Source organism: Abramis brama (genome assembly GCF_963993115.1).
Source record: "Abramis brama genome assembly, chromosome: 17".
Taxonomy (NCBI): Eukaryota; Metazoa; Chordata; class Actinopteri; order Cypriniformes; family Leuciscidae; genus Abramis; species Abramis brama.
Window position 1 is genome coordinate 23,786,917 of NC_139979.1, and position 18,354 is coordinate 23,805,270.

Sequence of the window (18,354 nt, forward strand, 5' to 3'; positions counted from 1 at the left end):
CAAGTTTACTTTTTTTATTTTAAAGTCCCCCTGTGGTCAAAAATTAGTTTTTAATATTGTTTATGTCTATATGTTTATACGTATGTGGTGTTTTTAATGTGTTTTAAGACAAACCATGTGCAAATTCACAAGTCAACACCATTGCTGAGTATTTTCTCCTTAAAACTGCAGTGAACCAAAGACAGTCTCAAAAACATGGTTTGAAATCGCGGGTGTTTCCGACATCACAAACTACCTTGTAACAACCAATCACGTCAACGTGTGATCATCAATGAGTGGATCTCTGAGAGAGTGGAGACGGGGCTAATTTGCATATTCAAAGAACCGTGTATACTAAATGCAAGCAAGGGTGTAGGGTTACATTCAAGCTATTTTAAAGCATGAAGAAATTCTTATCAAGGAAAAAAATGCTTATCTTTGATCACCAAAATTACATTTGAGTTTTAAGGGATAAAATGATTGACTACAGGGAGACTTTAAACTATCTCACCATGATTATTTTTCCCTCAAGACAGAAACAGAATTTCATTTCATATAGCGATTGTGCTCCTCAAAAAAAGAAAAGAAAGTCAAATTAAACCTTTTTTATGAGTGTGCTGTGCGGATCCCCCACACTCCTCTTGTGGATGTGTGCTCCACCTCAATTTGCAGCCAAATTTCATGCAGTCACAAAAAAAGTCATATCTTGCCTAGGTCTCCTGAACCACTACCAGCATATCCACATAAATACACATATTATGCTTAATTTCCACAAAGTTTGCTTTTAAAACAACTTTAATTGAACCATATACCAGACAGACAGATATATATCTTCATAATGTCCGGCTCCTGATGACAGACAGAGAGTAATCTCTAAAGGGACAGAATAAAATGGCTGACGTTAGTGTATCACTAGGTCAGTGTGTCACAATGTTAGCCATCACTCCAGAGACCACAGAGATACTCTGTCATCCAGACAGAGAGATCAACTAACAGTTCCCCGCTCAAATTTCTAACTGCACTGCTTTCTATTTCTTCATCTTAGTTGCATAACACAAATATCAGGCATATATTTTGGTTGCACTAATTATTCTAGTAATGCATGAGACCTTCATACACAAACGAATGTAATTACTTAAAAAAAAATGCATTAGGATAGTTTTATTTATCATGTTTTCTGTATAGGAAGTTGGAGTGGGACATATCAAAAGGCTCATCACCTTTTTAAATAGCCAATAGTCTTTCATTTTACATCACAGCCATGACATAATTTGCTATTTGCTAAGTTAAAGGGGTCCTATTATGCTTTTTTACATTTTTAAAGGAACCGTATGTAGGATTGTGGCCAAAACTGGTACTGCAATCACTTTAAAAATACTGTAGAGCGGTGTATCTACCCCCTGACTCGAGGTTGCCAGATAAGCTGCAGGATTCAGCAGAAACGTAGGCTGCTTCAATGAGCTTCCAATGGCAAGTGACGACGCACGAGACGTACACAGAAAGTTTTTTTCTGTTAATTATGTTTATGCTATAGATATTAAGTAATTAATAAGTAGTAATTAATAGTAATTATTAAGTAATTATATATTTAAAAAAATGTACTAATTGCCATTAGTTAAATATAATCGTAAAGATGTATGCTCGTATGTGACAGTATAATCGTAAAGATGTATGCTCGTATGTGACAGAATAATCGTAAAGATGTATGCTCGTATGTGACAGTATAATCGTAAAGATGTATGCTCGTATGTGACAGAATAATCGTAAATATGTATGCTCGTATGTGACAGACAGAACGGTAGCTGTTAGTCTAACTTGTAACGTTATGTATCTGTCATTAATGTAAGTACAAGCACAAGCCTATGTCACTATGTGTAACCAATATCAAAGATACAGCTATTCATTTAGCTGATGCTATAAGTGAAAGTGGCCAGCTGTATTTTTTTACTTACCCTGCAGCACACGTCCATAACACGCTAAAATATGTGATGTGAAATACAGGTCAACTTGCAGCATGTGTAACTTAGTCCACGATATACGTGAAGAACGAATGACGAATAATTTTTTCTGAGGTAAAGTTAGGCTTCTGTCTCAATTACGTTTCAAATTGCCATAATGAGCGTGCTAATGTTGTTTTCCTCAGCGTCTCAGCATAATGACAGACAGAGAAACGGGCTCCTATGCATTGCTAATGTTAGCATACGTCCATGTGAGCTAACGTTACGTTACTTTGCACGAACATGCATAACTTTGTTCGACTGTCATGAATATATGAAATGTCCATTGACATCAAGTACAAGTTAGCCAAGCATAGATGAATCTTACCTGTCCAGATAAGCAACGTTGGCGTCTGTGTTCAAATTCTTCTCCGTTTTCAGCCATCTCTATCTTTCAAAAGCATCTCCAATACAAATTCTGGTTTAATTTCGGACTTTGTCACGATTAATTTCTGAATTATAACGAGGTCTTTTTGATTTAGTAACGTTAGACATTTTTATCCGACTAGAGTTGGGGTAGGTTAGAGCAAAGCTGGCAACCCGGATCCCGAAACACTACTGACTTCGTGATTGGTAGATAGATGGAGGGAGGCGCGTCAGGCCAAAACACAAAATGACAACATCAACATCAGTTGAGGGCTGCAAATCCATTTTTTAAATGACAATATCTTAGCCATACTACTGTTGTCAGTGATATAAGTATTTGAAATGAACATGATTTCTTAATGTCTAGTGACACATCAGGGCCATTTTATGATTAATTGAAATAGATTTCTTACATACAGCTCCTTTAACTTTCTTAAAGGGTTAGTTCACCCAAAAATGAAAATTCTGTCATTAAATACTCACCTTCATGTCATTCCAAACCTGTAAGACTGCTACGCAACTACTGTACCACTTTCAAGGCCCAGAAAGGTACATGGATTACTTTACTGTTGTCTTTACTACCTTTCTGGGGCTTTAAAGTGGTAGTTGCATGGCTGTCAGTGGAGGGACAGAAAGCTCTCAGATTTCATCACAAATATCTTCATTATTGTTTCGAAGAGGTCGCATTTGTCAGCCACATACATGTACATCATTGAGGCTGCTTCATTTCAGTAAACTGACCACTACATTCCAAATTCATCAAGAAATTACAACAATTTACACTTCACTAGGAATAATCTATTCTTGTAGACCTCAAAGACTAAATTAAGGCTTTGTTTAAGGGCATAATAGGTCCCCATTAACTTTTAGAAGAACATTAGATAGCATAAAAGACCTCAAAACAGACATGGATCTCAATAAATAAATAAAAAACTGAATCTGCTCTGAAATCAGTTTAACAGCACTTATTTTCAATCTCATCTATTTATCAACATTGTTTAATTAATTAAAACAGTGCATCTAGTGCAACAAGTTTATCTAAACCCATTTCCATCTCTAAAAAAAAAGGTCATGTTCGAAAGGTCACCAACACCAAAATCCTTTCTAAATATCCCACATAATTAGCACAGTTTAAGATTACACACCCGAGCCCATGTCAGGGCTGACTATGAAAGAATATTACTCATTAATAATGTGAGAAATCACCCTGAGACCAAAGCTGTATTTAAGCTTAATTAGCACAGGGCCTTCTTTAATTAAGTTTTTGTGGAATCAGGATTAGTCTGTGTTAGGAAGGAGCAAAATAAATAAATAAAAGGATAGGATTCGTTAATCATTCACAGAGAGGCCTGAATACAGGTGACCTGTTTTCCACAGTATCCATTTTATCCCATCATTTTTTAGGTGACGGACTGCATAATTATTTTATTATGATATTAGGGGTCTTATGAAGTGGGCCACTGCATGAGAACTAATGGAATCTATAACAATGTTACGCTACAGTGACTGGGGGATAGAAAATTTAGTTTGTCTCTCTCTTTTCTGTTTACTTGAATTCCAGTTTAACACTCCCTTGCCACCTCCACATGTAGTCTCCCTCTCTCTCTTTCTCTATTGTTGTAGTGTTTTATCAGTAGGTCAAGCTGTGCTGATAATGAAAGAACAGCATGAACGTAGGCAGGTGAATGTTGTTGGGATCTGATTCAATTATGCTTTCATTGCAGTCATTTTCTGTTGTTGATGGCCCTAACCATTTGCTCTCATTGTTAGTGTTTCTCTAGGTTGCCTTCCGTCCACAATAATCTTCACAGTGAACAGTGGCAGGAAATTACTGTATATGTACAGATTAACTATAATTAGGTGATGTCCAGTGACATGTGTTTAGGTCCCCAGCGTGCACTGCAGCAGTCTTTTTTAACCTTCAGAAATGTGGCATAGATTCAACAAGGTGCTGGAAACATTCTTCAGAGATTTCAGTCCATATTGACATGATAGCATCACGCAGTCACTGTAGATTTGTCAGCTGCACATCTATGATGTGAATCTCCAGTGCCGGCACATCCCAAAGGTGCTCTACTGGATTGAGATCTGGTGACTGTGGAGGCCATTTGAGTATAGTGAACTCATTGTCAAGAAATTGTTCAAGAAACCAGTTTGAGTTGATTTGAACTTTCTGACATGGCGTGTTATCCAGCTGGAAGTAGCCATCATTCAGAAGATGGTTACACTGGTCATAAAGGGATGGACATGGTCATCAACAGTACTGAGGTAGGCTGTGGTGTTTAAACGATGCTCAATTTGGCCCAAAATGTGCCTAGAAAATATTCCCCACACCATTACACCACCAGCCCGAACCGTTGAGACAAGGCAGGATGGATCAATGCTTTCATGTTGTTTACACCAAATTTTGACCCTACCATCTGAATGTCACAGTAGAAATCAGTGACTCATCAGACCAGGCTTTGTCCAATTCTGATGACTCAATTTTGTCCAATTTTAGTGAGCCTGTGTGAATTGTAGCCTCAGTTTCCTGTACTTAGCTGACAGGAGAGGGACCCGGTGTGTGTTCTGCTGCTGTCCATCTGCTTCAAGGTTTGACATGTTGTGCATTCAGAGATGCTCTTCTGCAGACCTCTGTTGTAACAATTTGAGTTACTGTTGCCTTTCAACTCGAACCTGTCTGGCCATTCTCCTCTCACCTCTGGCATCATCAAGGCATTTTTGCCCATAACACAGCCGCTCACTGGATATTTTCTCTTTTTCTGGCTTGTTCTCTGTAAACCCTAGAGATGGTTGTGCATGAAAATCTCAGTAGATCATCAGTTTCTGAAATACTCAGACCAGCTCGTCTGGCACCAACAACCATGCCATGTTCAAAGTCACTTAAATCACTTTACCAAGTACTATGATGGACAGTTGCATATCAAAACCAATACTGATACTTTCAGATTACGTGGATAATTATAGCTGTTCAACACTGTTTACAATTGAATAGGATTTGAATAAACTGCAGATTATCAGACTGCTTTTAATTTATAATTTATTAACAACTATTACAGAGAACTTAATCAATCTTACACCAACTTATATAACTTAAACTTCCAATAACAGCTGTATTTAGCTTTGCTATCGTTTAATGTGAAATAATTCCTGAAGATGTTTCTCTGTTTTTTGTCATTACTCTATTTGCTCTCTTTGTGTGAATGAGAGATGTCTGTTTTTTTTTTTTCTTACATCAAAGCTTATTTTATGCATTCGTTTTCAAGCTGTATATGTTTCAGAATTACTGGTTACACACTTAGATATTTGTTCTGTATGCAACATCAGTATTGAAAGTTTTGTTACTTATTTCTGCATTCTGTATAAAGGGTTTCACAGTACCGGCTGTGTGCATTCACATTTGCATGTGCCCACCAATAGGCCTATTATTTCTGTACTATCACATATTATGTTGTAAAAGTGACAGTGACATGACGTGAAGACCAAGTATGGTAACCCATACTCAAAATTTGTCACCTGCATTTAACCCATCCAAGTTAGTGCACATGCATTACCAGTCAGACTCTCTAGCCATTAGGACCCAGAAATATTGCCACATGCAGTTTAGATTGCAAGTTATGAACATCTTTAGTCAATCTAATGCTTAGATTAGTTTTTCCTTATAACACAGAGTAACCAATTATGTTCTGTAACACAACAAGATCCAGGTTCTCAGCCAAAAGCAGCACTAGTAATCACTATAATGGTGATGTTCAAATCAAACTTTTTTCCTCCAATAATTTAGAAAGTAATAGACATAGACTGCATTGATTCAATTAATAAATTCCTCTTTTTTTTTTCTTTTTTTTCTTTTTTTTTTTTATATTGCAGCCACATACTCTTTCAATAACAACATGTATGAACTGCTTTTACTTTTTCTATTTGAGTCTCAAAGCACCCCCGCTATAATTTCCTTGCATCTCCTTCTCTCTCCAGCAGCAGATGGAGTTCCCGTGCAGAAGGATGGGGAACAGGTAAGGAAGCTGCCGATTACACCTACATACTAAATGAACCAAATCTCCCAACAGCGCTGACACGCTATGACACCCCACACCACATATTCCTGTTTAGGGGAAAATAGCATCCTGCTCCAAGATGGAGGCTAAGGTGTCCAGAACAGGAAGAGATTACCTCAGTTATGGAAGTGAGCCAGCTCTCCTCCGTAACCGCAGGAAAACGTTGCTAGCGCACCTAGTTAACCGCATGTAGTTAGTGCTTACCAGAGCTGGCTTGTAGGTTTGCTGTTCTAGTCGTCAGCATTTATTTTTGGTTAAGTTTGTGTGTTCCAATGCCTCGCATTCTTAAGAACTGACCCAGAAAGCAGGCTTATAGTATTTGCCTTCAGCTGCAGTGACACTGACTGATTCTGGGTCTGTGCTTAAGGGTAAGATGATGATTTTGTTCAATGGATGCTCAGTTTCACAAATGACACATCACACTGCTTGCTTTTATTTCTTCGCCTACTCTCGTCTCTGTCTTCTTACATACTGTTGCTAAATCTGAGAGAGTAAGCACATTCATTTTATCTCACACAAAGCATACATAGAGATTTCCTCCCTCTCTCTTTTTTTCTAAGCTTTGAAGCTGATTCCATTAGGGTTTGCTACATGAAGACAGAAAATATGAAATTCAAAAGGTCTCTTTATAAGTATGTTCTTATCAATAAGTAGGCTAAATACACACACCTCTGTCATCTGTCACCCCTTTCTGGTTCTGAAGTACCTGACTGAATATAAAAATTAGAAAACAAGTGATATTCATACAGAAGCTTCAAATCTGTTAATTGTCAATTAATAGCTGCAATGTCCAATAATACAAGTAGTCTATGTAATAAACTAATAAAACTAATAGACTAAAGGGCTGTTCACACCAAGAATGATATCTATAAAGATGATATCTATAAAGATAACTATATTTGCGTCCACACCAGCTGAAGATATCGGTCTATTTATTCCAAGCACGTGGTGCAGTTTTATCGTCTGGCCCTTTAAATGCTTTAGCGAGATTGATTCTGATTGGCTATCAATGTTTTTATCGTTTATCAGCTGGATAAAATCGTTCTGAAAGTGATTCCAACTATTGTTTCTATGTGCCATTGTTGTTATAGTTGTGGTGTGAACTCTGCTATTCTTTTAAATTTAGAAAGATTTTTTACAACTATATATTTATCGTCATCTTTATAGTTATCGGGCCTTAATGCAATGTTTTGATTATATTTATTATAATGTGTGTTTTGTATTTGTATAGGCCTATTAAATGATTTTAAATTTGAGAGTAAAGTAATTGCAATATTTAGCCTATGCTATATCATAATCTGCGTGACCCCGACGTTGCCTTTCTTTGATGACGGTGCAGGGCGTTCCGAATGAGCGAAGTCCACTTCAACGGATATCCCTTGCTCAAGGAGTAGGGAGCAGTGAACACTGTGTAGGGACCCTGTCGATTGGAATGCACCTCTAATGATACAGAATAAAATGATTCTTTATTCTGATTTATAAAGACAATCATGTGTCGCCGCCTACTGGTGTAACAATGTAACCTACAAAAAAATTCTGGTACACCGAATATTTTTCAGTATCCGAGATAGGCTATAATTATCATTTTGAAGAAAGCTAAAAAAAAAAAAAAAAAAAGCAACATGCTGATCTGTGGATCAGGAACATGTTAAGAAAAGAAAATAGTGTTAATTTAGATTTTTTTGTTTCAAATTTCCGTTCTTCAGAAAGTTCTGAACAGTTCTCCAATAATGTTAGCATTGCTCTGACTTCATATTACTTGGCATCTAATTCAATCCACAAATACCATGACAGCACTGACAGCAAATCACCCCTTAAGCGCTACAAATAAGCTTCTGTCGAAAACGACAAAATATCCTCAGGCTTTTGTGCTAGAAATACAAAACATCTCATCTGTAGCAAGTAAGCACAGCTCTCTGGGAGTGATCTCAGCCCCTGAACCTCAGTGTATCGCTTTACCATTGACACTGGTAAAAATAGTAAGTTGACTGTACTCGACAGTCCATTACAGCGTTCACTCTCTGCCCCACCATGACTGCAACACAGACTGACTACAGGTGTTCGCTTTCTTTATTACTGCATCAGTGTTGTTAAAACAACTATACAACAGGTTTTTTTATAGGCTATATAGGAATAGTCTTGCTCTCAGCATAAGCTTTTGCTTTTATCTGCAATAGTCTGTCTATGCAATGGGTGTGAGGCTGTAGGTTTCCATGTAGAATTTCTTTTTTCCAGAATGCTAAGTAAACTTCACTATTACTATTGCTCATACTTACGGTTAGGGATTTGAACAAACCCTAAACCTTAAGTATTAAACTTTGGCATGTAACTCATCCTGCACCGGTGCTGCTGCAGACATGAATGATACGTCAAATCTTGTGGCTTGTTGAGGAGAGATGTGTGCTATTACTTTTCTAAACAATCGGCTGTGTGATTTTTCACAGATAATGAAACTGATAAAACTTTCGTAGACTGAGCCATATCTAGGAACCAAGATGTCATAGACTTTAAGAAAGGCTTTTCTGACTTGGACCACCTAACAACCACCCAGAACATGCTACTAACTCCATAGCGATTTGATGAAACAATTCAAAATAACTTTGCAACCACAGCCATCACCTTTGTGATATATATATTTGATCATATTTGTCATATTTTCTTTCACAGATGTTAAAATCTAGTTATTCCCTTGCCACTATCAAACTCTGTCACTGATAGTACATAAAAGCAAACAAAATTAAATGAAACATTCACCCAAAAACAAAAATGTATCATTTACTCACCCTCATATTCCAATAGCCCCTTTTTTAACAAAAAAAAGTTGCTCTTTTCCATTCTATGACAATAAACATGGACTGAAGCTTTCAATTATGTATCATCTTTGTGTGAACAGACCAAAATTTGTTAAAAAAATAAGTATTCACTGAAAATCTTGACATCCACTATAGCTTCCTTTGGCACCTTCATAAAAGATCATGAGAAATGTTAGTAATGTCCAATTTACTTCTCTTTTGAGTCTGATCTTTTTAATGAATCAATTGATAAACCCATTTTGAATGAGACTGGTCCAGTTCTTGTTCATCTCAGTGATCTGGTCACTGGAAAGGAAGTTTATCAGTGAATACATTTTGGTATATCATGCAGAAGACATTTTAGACAGTTGCATGACAGCTTTTATGATACTTTCATGGTGACTGAAAGCTTCAGTTTCAGTGCAGCGACCAGAACATTCTTATGAATTTCTTGTTCTTCAAAGAACAAAGAAAGGTTTGGATCAAACAGAAGATGAGTAAATAATGACCGAATTTATTTTTTTTGGCTGTACTATTCCTTTAATCACAGCTTTATTCCACCTCACTGTTAGTTCGACCAAAAATTGGTTTCAGTTTGATTTTCTCTCCGTTCTTTTTTATTTCTCTATTTCTCCTTCAAACTTCACATGTTTTTAAAATGCCTTGTTCTGTCACGATCCCCCTCTCTCTCCTCCTTTCTCTGTGGCCGTCTCTCTTGCTCTTTTCTCCTCTTTCTCTCTGTCTATCCCCATCCCTCTCTTTCCCCATCCCTCCTTCCTCTCTCTCTCAGCATGGCCGAACAGACTTTTCATGGGAAGGAATCAATGTAAGTGTTGTGAATATCATTCCTCCATTCCTTTCCTTTTGTTATTTCCTCTGAATCACAGTAGATGTCTTCTATCTCACACCCCATTCCCTCGTTGGATCTGTCTCTCTTTTGCGATGACTTGTTGGTGTGCTTTAGTAGTTAGTAGTTTATTGCGGATGCAACTGACAAAAGACTACACTTCCCACCATGCAAATGGACAGAGATTAAGGCTGTTGGGAAATGTAGTTTCACAACCTCTAGCAACCACTGTGTTAACTTTCTACCCAACTTCTCTTGTCACCTCTTTCCTTCCCATAAAATGCCACACTCAAAATTTTGCATTTCATTTCTGCTCTGGCCGCCTCCTGCCCCACCAAAACCATCTATTTCTTCACCTTTCCTGTTTCCTGTCCCATTTTTCTCTCTTGAATGCCTTCCTTCATTTCAGTTGTCCATGGAGGACACGACCTCAATCCTCCCTCGGCTGAAGAAGCGGAACTCCAACGCCTATGGAATCGGCGCTCTGGCTAAGTCCTCTCTGACAGGTGTGTCAGGTGTGTGTCTGTCCTGTCAAATGGTAAAATGACCCCATGTTGACTCCAGACTGAGTTGGAGGAGATGGAGCCAACATGGACCCTTGTGGGTTTCCCTTTTCACCACCCGTTTCCATTTACAACACTCTCCAATGGCTCGTGCCATTGGTGAATTCCAAGATCCAAATAAGAATAGATCCCTAACAAGCGATATGCTTCCCACAATGCATTGTCATATGGCTTCCCATTTTTTCCTAAGCAGTGGTTGATGGGAGCGGAAGGTTTTTGTATGTTAAGTGCTTGTGGAGTGAAGTGCGGAGATTCAGCCAGTGTGTTGTCTTTTAGTATTGTCGTTTCTCAGACTCCTGTATCTGTGTTTTTGTACAGTTATGTGCAGTGCAGTGTGTAGCCTTCTCTGAAAGATCCTCTTCTTGAACTTTAATAATTCATGTTCATCATTTCATTAGGTATAACCCAAGAGCTTGAGAAATCTCTGAATTAGCTCTGTATGTTTGCAGTAATGCATGGGTTAAAAAAAATACAGACTCAAGTGTTCAAGTAGCAAAGAGCAATTGATTTTTTTCCTTCTCAGTATCTTATATAAGTTCTCCACACAGATTTCATGGTTATTAAACGGATCGTTACAGCCCAGGTTTAGTCTATTACAGATGTAGCTTCATTGAATAAGCTGAAACTAATAAAAGAGAAAATGCATGAGAGAGATGCAGGCTATTATTGTGTGCAGATCTTCATTAGTGTGGAAGGATGTCATTTCAAATTCCCAGTCCTTTCCATTGTCACTAAAACTTGATTATTTATTTCTCCATACCATTACCATCTCATTATCAAAGTCATTTTCATTTCCTTACCTCAAACAAAATATTAACGCTGGTTAGCCTATATCTGTGGTTTTCAATCCTGGTCCTAGGGACCCATCACTCAAAAAACTGTATGTCTCTCTTTTATAACACACCTGATTCAGATCATCAGTTCATTAGGTAAGAGCTTCATGAACTGAACTAAGGGTACGTTTACATGACAAGAATGTACTAAAAACTAAAACGTTTTTTCTTTGCGTTTTCGAGTATAGACGACAACGTTGTCAAAACGATCCCCGTTCACACAGATCCACGAAAACGACTAAAAATGCTGTATTTTGTTGATAGGCCAGTAGTTGACAATGTCACTTTGTAAAGAAACACTACGCATAGAATGAACACGTAATACACACACTGTATCAATAAGTTATGACAACGTATGTTTTTACATTGCTTTAACTTTTTTAAGTCCGTTTAATATAATTTAAGTTGAAATGACTTAAACATCCAAGTTGATTGTACTTAAAAATTTAAGGCAGCAACGTTTATTTATTTATTTTACAGTGCATGCGCATGATGTCACCGTTTTCACTAATTCGTGGCATTGTTCTCAAAAACGTACACTTTGAGACCTGATTTTCAAAAGTCAGGCCCTGAGTTTCAGGCCCACAAAATGCCATTGTCAAATTGTTGTAAACTCAGAATCTAAGACCAGGAGACTTTGGGATCACGTTCAAGAAGTTATTTCTTTATTGAGGACTTCGCGTTGACGTGGCTGCAGTTCTTCCAAAGTCTCCTGGTCTTCGATTCTGAGTTTACAACAATGAACAGCCAAAACGCATAAAAAGTCTTCAGTTTTTAGTTGAAAACAGTGTCGTGTAAACGGCCCCTGAGTGTGTCAGATAAGAGAGACATAGAAAATGTGTAGAGCGGTGTGTGTATAGGACCAGGGTTGAAAACCACTCGGCCAGTGGATGACATACTTCTGTATAATAATCAGTGAAACTAAAACAATCATAACAGATAGTAGAAAATGACAGGTACTTTATAACAAATTTTAGCACATCATCTGAGCATGCTACTCTATTCCTAATTTCCATGTTACATCAACCCCCATACCTACGCTGCGTCCGAATATGCCTACTTCCATACTATATAGTAGGCGAAAAACAGTATGTGAGCCAAGTATGTCAGAATTCATAAAAGAGTAGGCAAAAAGCCTAGGTACTTCCATCGAGATTCTGAAGTGCGCATTCGATGGACATTTTTAAATCCCATGAGGCCACGGGAGAGGATCTGTGAATGGAGATGAAGCGATGTAACTGACGCTGTAGGTCGAATGACAATTAAAACATGGCGGATGCAGTACGTCCGCATTTTATTCATACTACACACATTCATACTATATAGAAAGTACTTTTTTAACAATTGCAGAGTAAGTTTCAAACCAAATGTAGTACCTACTATACAGTAAGGATTTCGGACGCAGCACTAGTCTCTGAGCAGATGCGAAGCTATTTGACTTAATTTCCTCTATCTTGTTTTTCCCCTCCCTCTCTCCCTAATCAAAAACACTTCTTCCTCTCACTGTCTTCTCATCCCATCATCCACCCTCTGTCTATTCGTCCACTTCAGGAGTGTCTCGCTCCATGAAGGACAAGGTGACAAAGCCGACAGCGATGGCCCAGGGGCGCGTGGCACACATGATCGAGTGGCAGAACTGGGGCATGCAGACGGTGGGCGTGGGGGGCGTAGTGGGGGCACGCGCCTCCAGTCTGCACCTCCAACAAGAGCGCAAGCTGGAGAATGACGCATACAGCGACCTCAGTGACGGAGAGAAGGAGGCTCGCTTCGCTGCAGGTCAGAGACGCATATAAACATTATTGAGAGAAATGCCCACGCAAAATCTAGCGCTCAGAAATAAGCTATACTGCTGCATTTTTACATACTGAGTAGTGGGCTACTACTGGATTTTACATCTACGGTATACTAGTGAATCGTTGTTCGACACTCGTTATCAAAATTAATCATGGCTTACTTTAACCCTTTATTACACTCCTTTAAATAACTATTATTAACTGTTATTATTACAGTATTAATGTGTTAATGTGGTAAACACATGATTTTCTTTCGTTTGTTGAACATAAAAGAATACATTTTAAAGAACGTTAGTAACCGAACATGTTCGGTTCCCATTGACTTCCATTGCATGGACAAAAAATACAATGGAAGTCAATGGGAACTGAAACGGTTTTGTTACCAACTTTCTTCAAAATTTATTTTTAACAAAAAACAAGAAAATCATACATATTTGGACCGACATGAGAGTGAGTAAATGATGATGAAATGTCCATTTTAAGGGTGTTTAATCAATATACTGTACAGTATATTGCAAGTAATTTAGAGAGTTGTAATGCATTCCTTTATTTAACAGCTTTTTAGGAAGGAAATAAAATGTTCACATCATTTTTAATTGCCACAAAATTAAATTAAATAATTGTTAAAATTGCTATTTGTAAATATTGTTGCTCCATATTTACCTAAACAAAATGTAATTACATTAAAATTCAATATATTCTATGTAACTTACAATTCATTCTGTCTCAAAAGTGCTTAACACTAATACAGTGTGACTATCCCTTACAACTGCTATATCGGCTATCAGCACAATATACAAAAATACTGAGTGCGCCTTTCATAAATCTTCTGTTGTGAACCATTATGCTTTAGGATGCTGTAGGCTACTGTGTTGAATATTCTTGCTATTTCGTACAGCATCAGGTGTGAGAAATAGCACTCCCCACATTAAGTGCACCTGCTACCTGAATGCATCATCATGTCTTATTTATGACTATGAGAATGCTGGGAATGTGTCTGGGAGGTTTGCCGCTATTTCTTATTCATGACTCCATATCTGAGATGATGAGGCTCCTTTATAGTATTTCAACAGTCCGGTGACAGAGATTAAGGGTTAGGTGTGAGAGTAACTGATGGAATTCAAGTCTGTTTGTGTCAAAGCTGATTTTTTTTCAGCATCATTATTCCAGTCTTCAGTGTCACGTGGTCCTTCTGAAATTATTCTAATATGATGTTTTTTTGCTCAAGAAATTATTATTATTAACATTTATTGTTATCAAAGCTGAAAACACTTGTGCTTCTTAATATTTGAACAGCATTTATTTGAAATAGAATTTGTATGTAACAATGTAAAAGTCATTACTGTCACTTTTAATCACTGAATCAAAAGTACAAATTTTCTTTAAAAAAACCCCAAAAAAAACATGACCCCAAACTTGTGAACAATGTACATTTTAATCACAGTGTATATCTTAATCTATATTTGCCTGGTTTCACAGACAGGGTTTAGATTAAGCCAGGATTAGGCCTAAATTAAGTTAGGACATTTAACTAGCTTTTATAAACGTGCCTAAAAAAAAACATTGCTGGTGTGCATCTTGAGACAGAACAATGACATATATTGCTTTCAGTTGAAACAGCTCAAACATGCATTTTAGTTTGGGACTAAACTTAAACCTTGTCTGTGAAACCGGGAGATAAATTACTAAATAATGGCTTTAATACAGCAGGGTTTAGGGGTTAAGGGTCAAATTAATATTAGTCAAAAAACAGTAATATTATAATGAGCCTAAAATACACAATCAAGCATCATTAGCATCTGCAAGACACAGACAACAAGTATCAATACACAATATGTATTCAAAACTGAAACTGCCGTGTTCTCACTGATTCTTACTTTAAAAGCGTGAATTTTGAATCCTGTCAGGTGTGCTTCAGCAGTTTGCGATCTCTGAGGCGACGCTGATGGCCTGGAGCTCTATGGATGGGGAGAGCACAAGCGTGGGATCTAATCAGGGGAGCGTAGCCCACCTGAGCGAGGCCAACCAGGAAAGCATCACCAGCCGAGGTACTGACTACATTTCCCAGCATGCACTGCAAGCTCAGAGAATAATCGTACCTCTTCCCACTGTGCTTTAGGCTGGAAACTTAGGAATTAAATCAATTTAGTAACAAAACTTCCGTGTCACATTGTGAGCCCTGATGAGTGCTGTAATCATTCAGGCAACTTGCTGTCATCAACTGCAATCAAACACTTTCTTTCAACAACTTTGCCCATTTTGCCATCTCAGCTCAAAGAATATGTGTAGAGGAAATTATTGAAATCCCTGACTAATTCCTTAACGACTGAAAAATTAGACCTTTTTCTTTGTTTTTTATTTAGGCCTATGCTAAAAGGTTTCTTTCCAAAGAAAACTTTATATTGAAAGCCCCCTGGAGTGAGGGTGGGATTACTATATTGCAGCTTATTTGGAATGCAGTGCACATTGGGTTTTGAATAAATGAATAACTAAAGGTCAGGGACCCGTGACTCTCAAGAGAACAAGAACTAATCCACTGAACAGTTCAGTACAGCCTTACAGACTCACATGAGAGCTCAGAACAATGAAAGCTATCTGCATGTTACAGACAGATAATGTGATAATTATGCTATATGCTAAGGCAGAGGTGTAACAAAACTGTAAATATTTCGCAGCCCCTGGGGTTTTGAACAAAAGGCTTTTGTAAATCCAGTTGGTACTTTCTCTTTAAAGGGGACATATCATTCTAAATCCACTTTTTTAGCCCTTAAATGCATTTTGTTGTATATTTGGAGTGTTTAGAAGTACAGAAAAGTTGAAATTATTCTCTTCAGGTGCTTCGTTGATATCTTTATATTCTGTTTTGGTCATATTTTTCAACCTGTTCCGATTTTTCTGTTATCTATGACGTTTTTTCAACTATTACGTCACAGTATTTGCAGCGGAACTGCCAAATAAGGACATTGACTTCCGGCCCAACACTTCGAGCAATCCGCCATTTTTATTTCTCGCTGCAATTTTGTAGTCCAAGCTAAAGGATGCAGAAGTTACGAGAGGGTAAGTTAAAATGTTCGGTTGTTGGATGTAGTAACCCACACGCTTAATTACACCGTCTAATGTAGATGAACTGCTGCGCTTGTGACAGGCCGCATGTCTAACTGAAAGAACGAGCAGAGAGAGAGACCCGGTCGCGCGCGCGCGCACTCTCCCTCTCTTCGGAGCCAGGCGAAAGTGTAAACAAGACTTCACCACATAATAATAATAATAATAATGCACCCAAGGCCTGAGTAAAAAGGTGAGTCTTGAGACAAGATTGTCTCGGTTATACCGTGGTAAGGCAAGAGAAATTGAGAGTGAATATCTGAGAGACCTGCATGCCAAAGACCGGATTTGGCATGCAGTCGTTCCAAATGACAGCCTTTAAGTTGGAATTCACTTGTGCTTGTATTACTGATGTAATCAATATGAATGTTAAAATCACTGAGCATAATTATAATAGAAGAAATAGAACATATGAAAGTCAAAAACTCAGAGTTCAGTTTAAAAAGTGCCGCTGGTCTTTAGGGGGTGGTAAATAGTAGTGAGAATAGTAGGGGTTGCCACATTGATTTTTAGGGCAATGGATTCAAATGAAGAATATGTAGACACAGTTAACTGGGATACTTTTCATTTATATTTATGGAGTATTGGCACAGGGTTTACAGACAAAAACACACCCTGGAGGAACAGTTGTTAAAATGCAGGAAATCCCAGGTCTCATTTAGACAGAGGAAATCAAACTTACGGGCAGACAGCAGATCGTACACCAGAGGCCCTTTGTTGGAGAGTGATCGAATATTAAGTAATCCAAAAGAGAGATTGTTTTTACCTGCATTGTTGCCAGCCGATCTGCTAAAAAATAAAAAAAATATGAGAATGTAACGAATTCTAGCACCAGATAAAGAGTAAAAAAATGTCTGTAGGCTATAAAACATTATGTATTATATATATATATTATTCAAAGATTTGGGGTCTGTAATTTAAATGAGTTTTTTTAAAGGAATCTCTTATTCTAACCAAGGCTTGCTTATTTGAATTTATTTAAACAGTTATTATTAAATATTATTAAACGGTAAACACTTGTGAAATATGATTACAATTTAAAATAACTGTTTTAATTTGAATATATTCCTTTGATGCAAAGCTGAATTTTCAGCATCATTACTCCAGTCTACAGTGTCACATGATCCTTCAGAAATCATTCTGTTACTCTGATTTATCAAGAAACATTTCTTATTATTATCAATGTTGAAAACAGTTGTGCGGCCTTATTTTTGTGGAAACTGTGACATTTTTTTTTTTTTTTTACAATTTTTTGATTAATAGAAAGTAAAAAAAAAAAAAACAGCATTTATTTGAAATAGAAATCTTTTGTAACATTATAAAGGTGTTTACTGTTACTTTTGGTCAATTTAATGCACTTTGCTGAAAAAAGTTATTTTAGAAAACCTCTGAACTGTATGTTAATTATTATATTATATTATATTATATTATATTATATTATATTCACAAAATGGTGTGGCTTTACAACACGCACGGCACAGGAGATTCAAGGAAATTGCCTTTAATAAACTCAACGATCACACATAAAATCCACAGGAGATATAAACAAGTCTTAAATAAGGGCTTAAATACAAGGAGAGATAATTACCTAGAACAGAGACAGGTGTGGGATTAATTAACAACCAGGAAAACTAACGAGGGAACATGACTCAGGCAAAGCAGAACAGGGAACAGAGTGAAAACAAAACCAAAACACAACAAATATATTACATATTAAATAATCTATATATATATCTATATATATTAAAGTATCAATAAGAATTTTAAATGTAAAAAAATATAAAAATGACTATTTTACCCAAAACGTGTGTGCTATTTTTATTTATGTAGTTAGTATAGTAATGCATTATTCATCTTAAGTCACCTGTATTGAAATCATTTGTGAGTGGAGTTGGTTGCTGTTGAGCACAAATCAGTCGTTTAAGAGGTCCCATCCCATTCCAGTTAGGATGTTGCCATAGAAGGTCTATAGAGAGGAAAAGGGCAAGAGAAGAATACACTCAGTGGGCAGTCTGTGTACGAGTGAG

The 18,354-nt window shown here is 37.2% G+C and overlaps 1 protein-coding gene across 5 annotated transcripts in view; it reads left to right on the plus strand.

Annotated features, from left to right (window-relative positions):
• The window catches only part of fam131bb (family with sequence similarity 131 member Bb), a 48,300-nt gene that overhangs the window by 17,938 nt on the left and 12,008 nt on the right, over positions 1-18,354 (plus strand). The window contains exons 2-6 of one of the 5 annotated variants that reach the window (XM_084089532.1): positions 6,318-6,355; positions 9,980-10,015; positions 10,446-10,551; positions 12,984-13,208; positions 15,133-15,273. In XM_084089532.1, coding sequence (XP_083945658.1) covers positions 6,318-6,355; positions 9,980-10,015; positions 10,446-10,551; positions 12,984-13,208; positions 15,133-15,273 — 546 coding nt within the window. The remainder of the gene's footprint in view (positions 1-6,317; positions 6,356-9,979; positions 10,016-10,445; positions 10,552-12,983; positions 13,209-15,132; positions 15,274-18,354) is intronic. The other 4 variants (XM_084089534.1, XM_084089533.1, XM_084089535.1 and 1 more) reach the window with 4 other exon arrangements.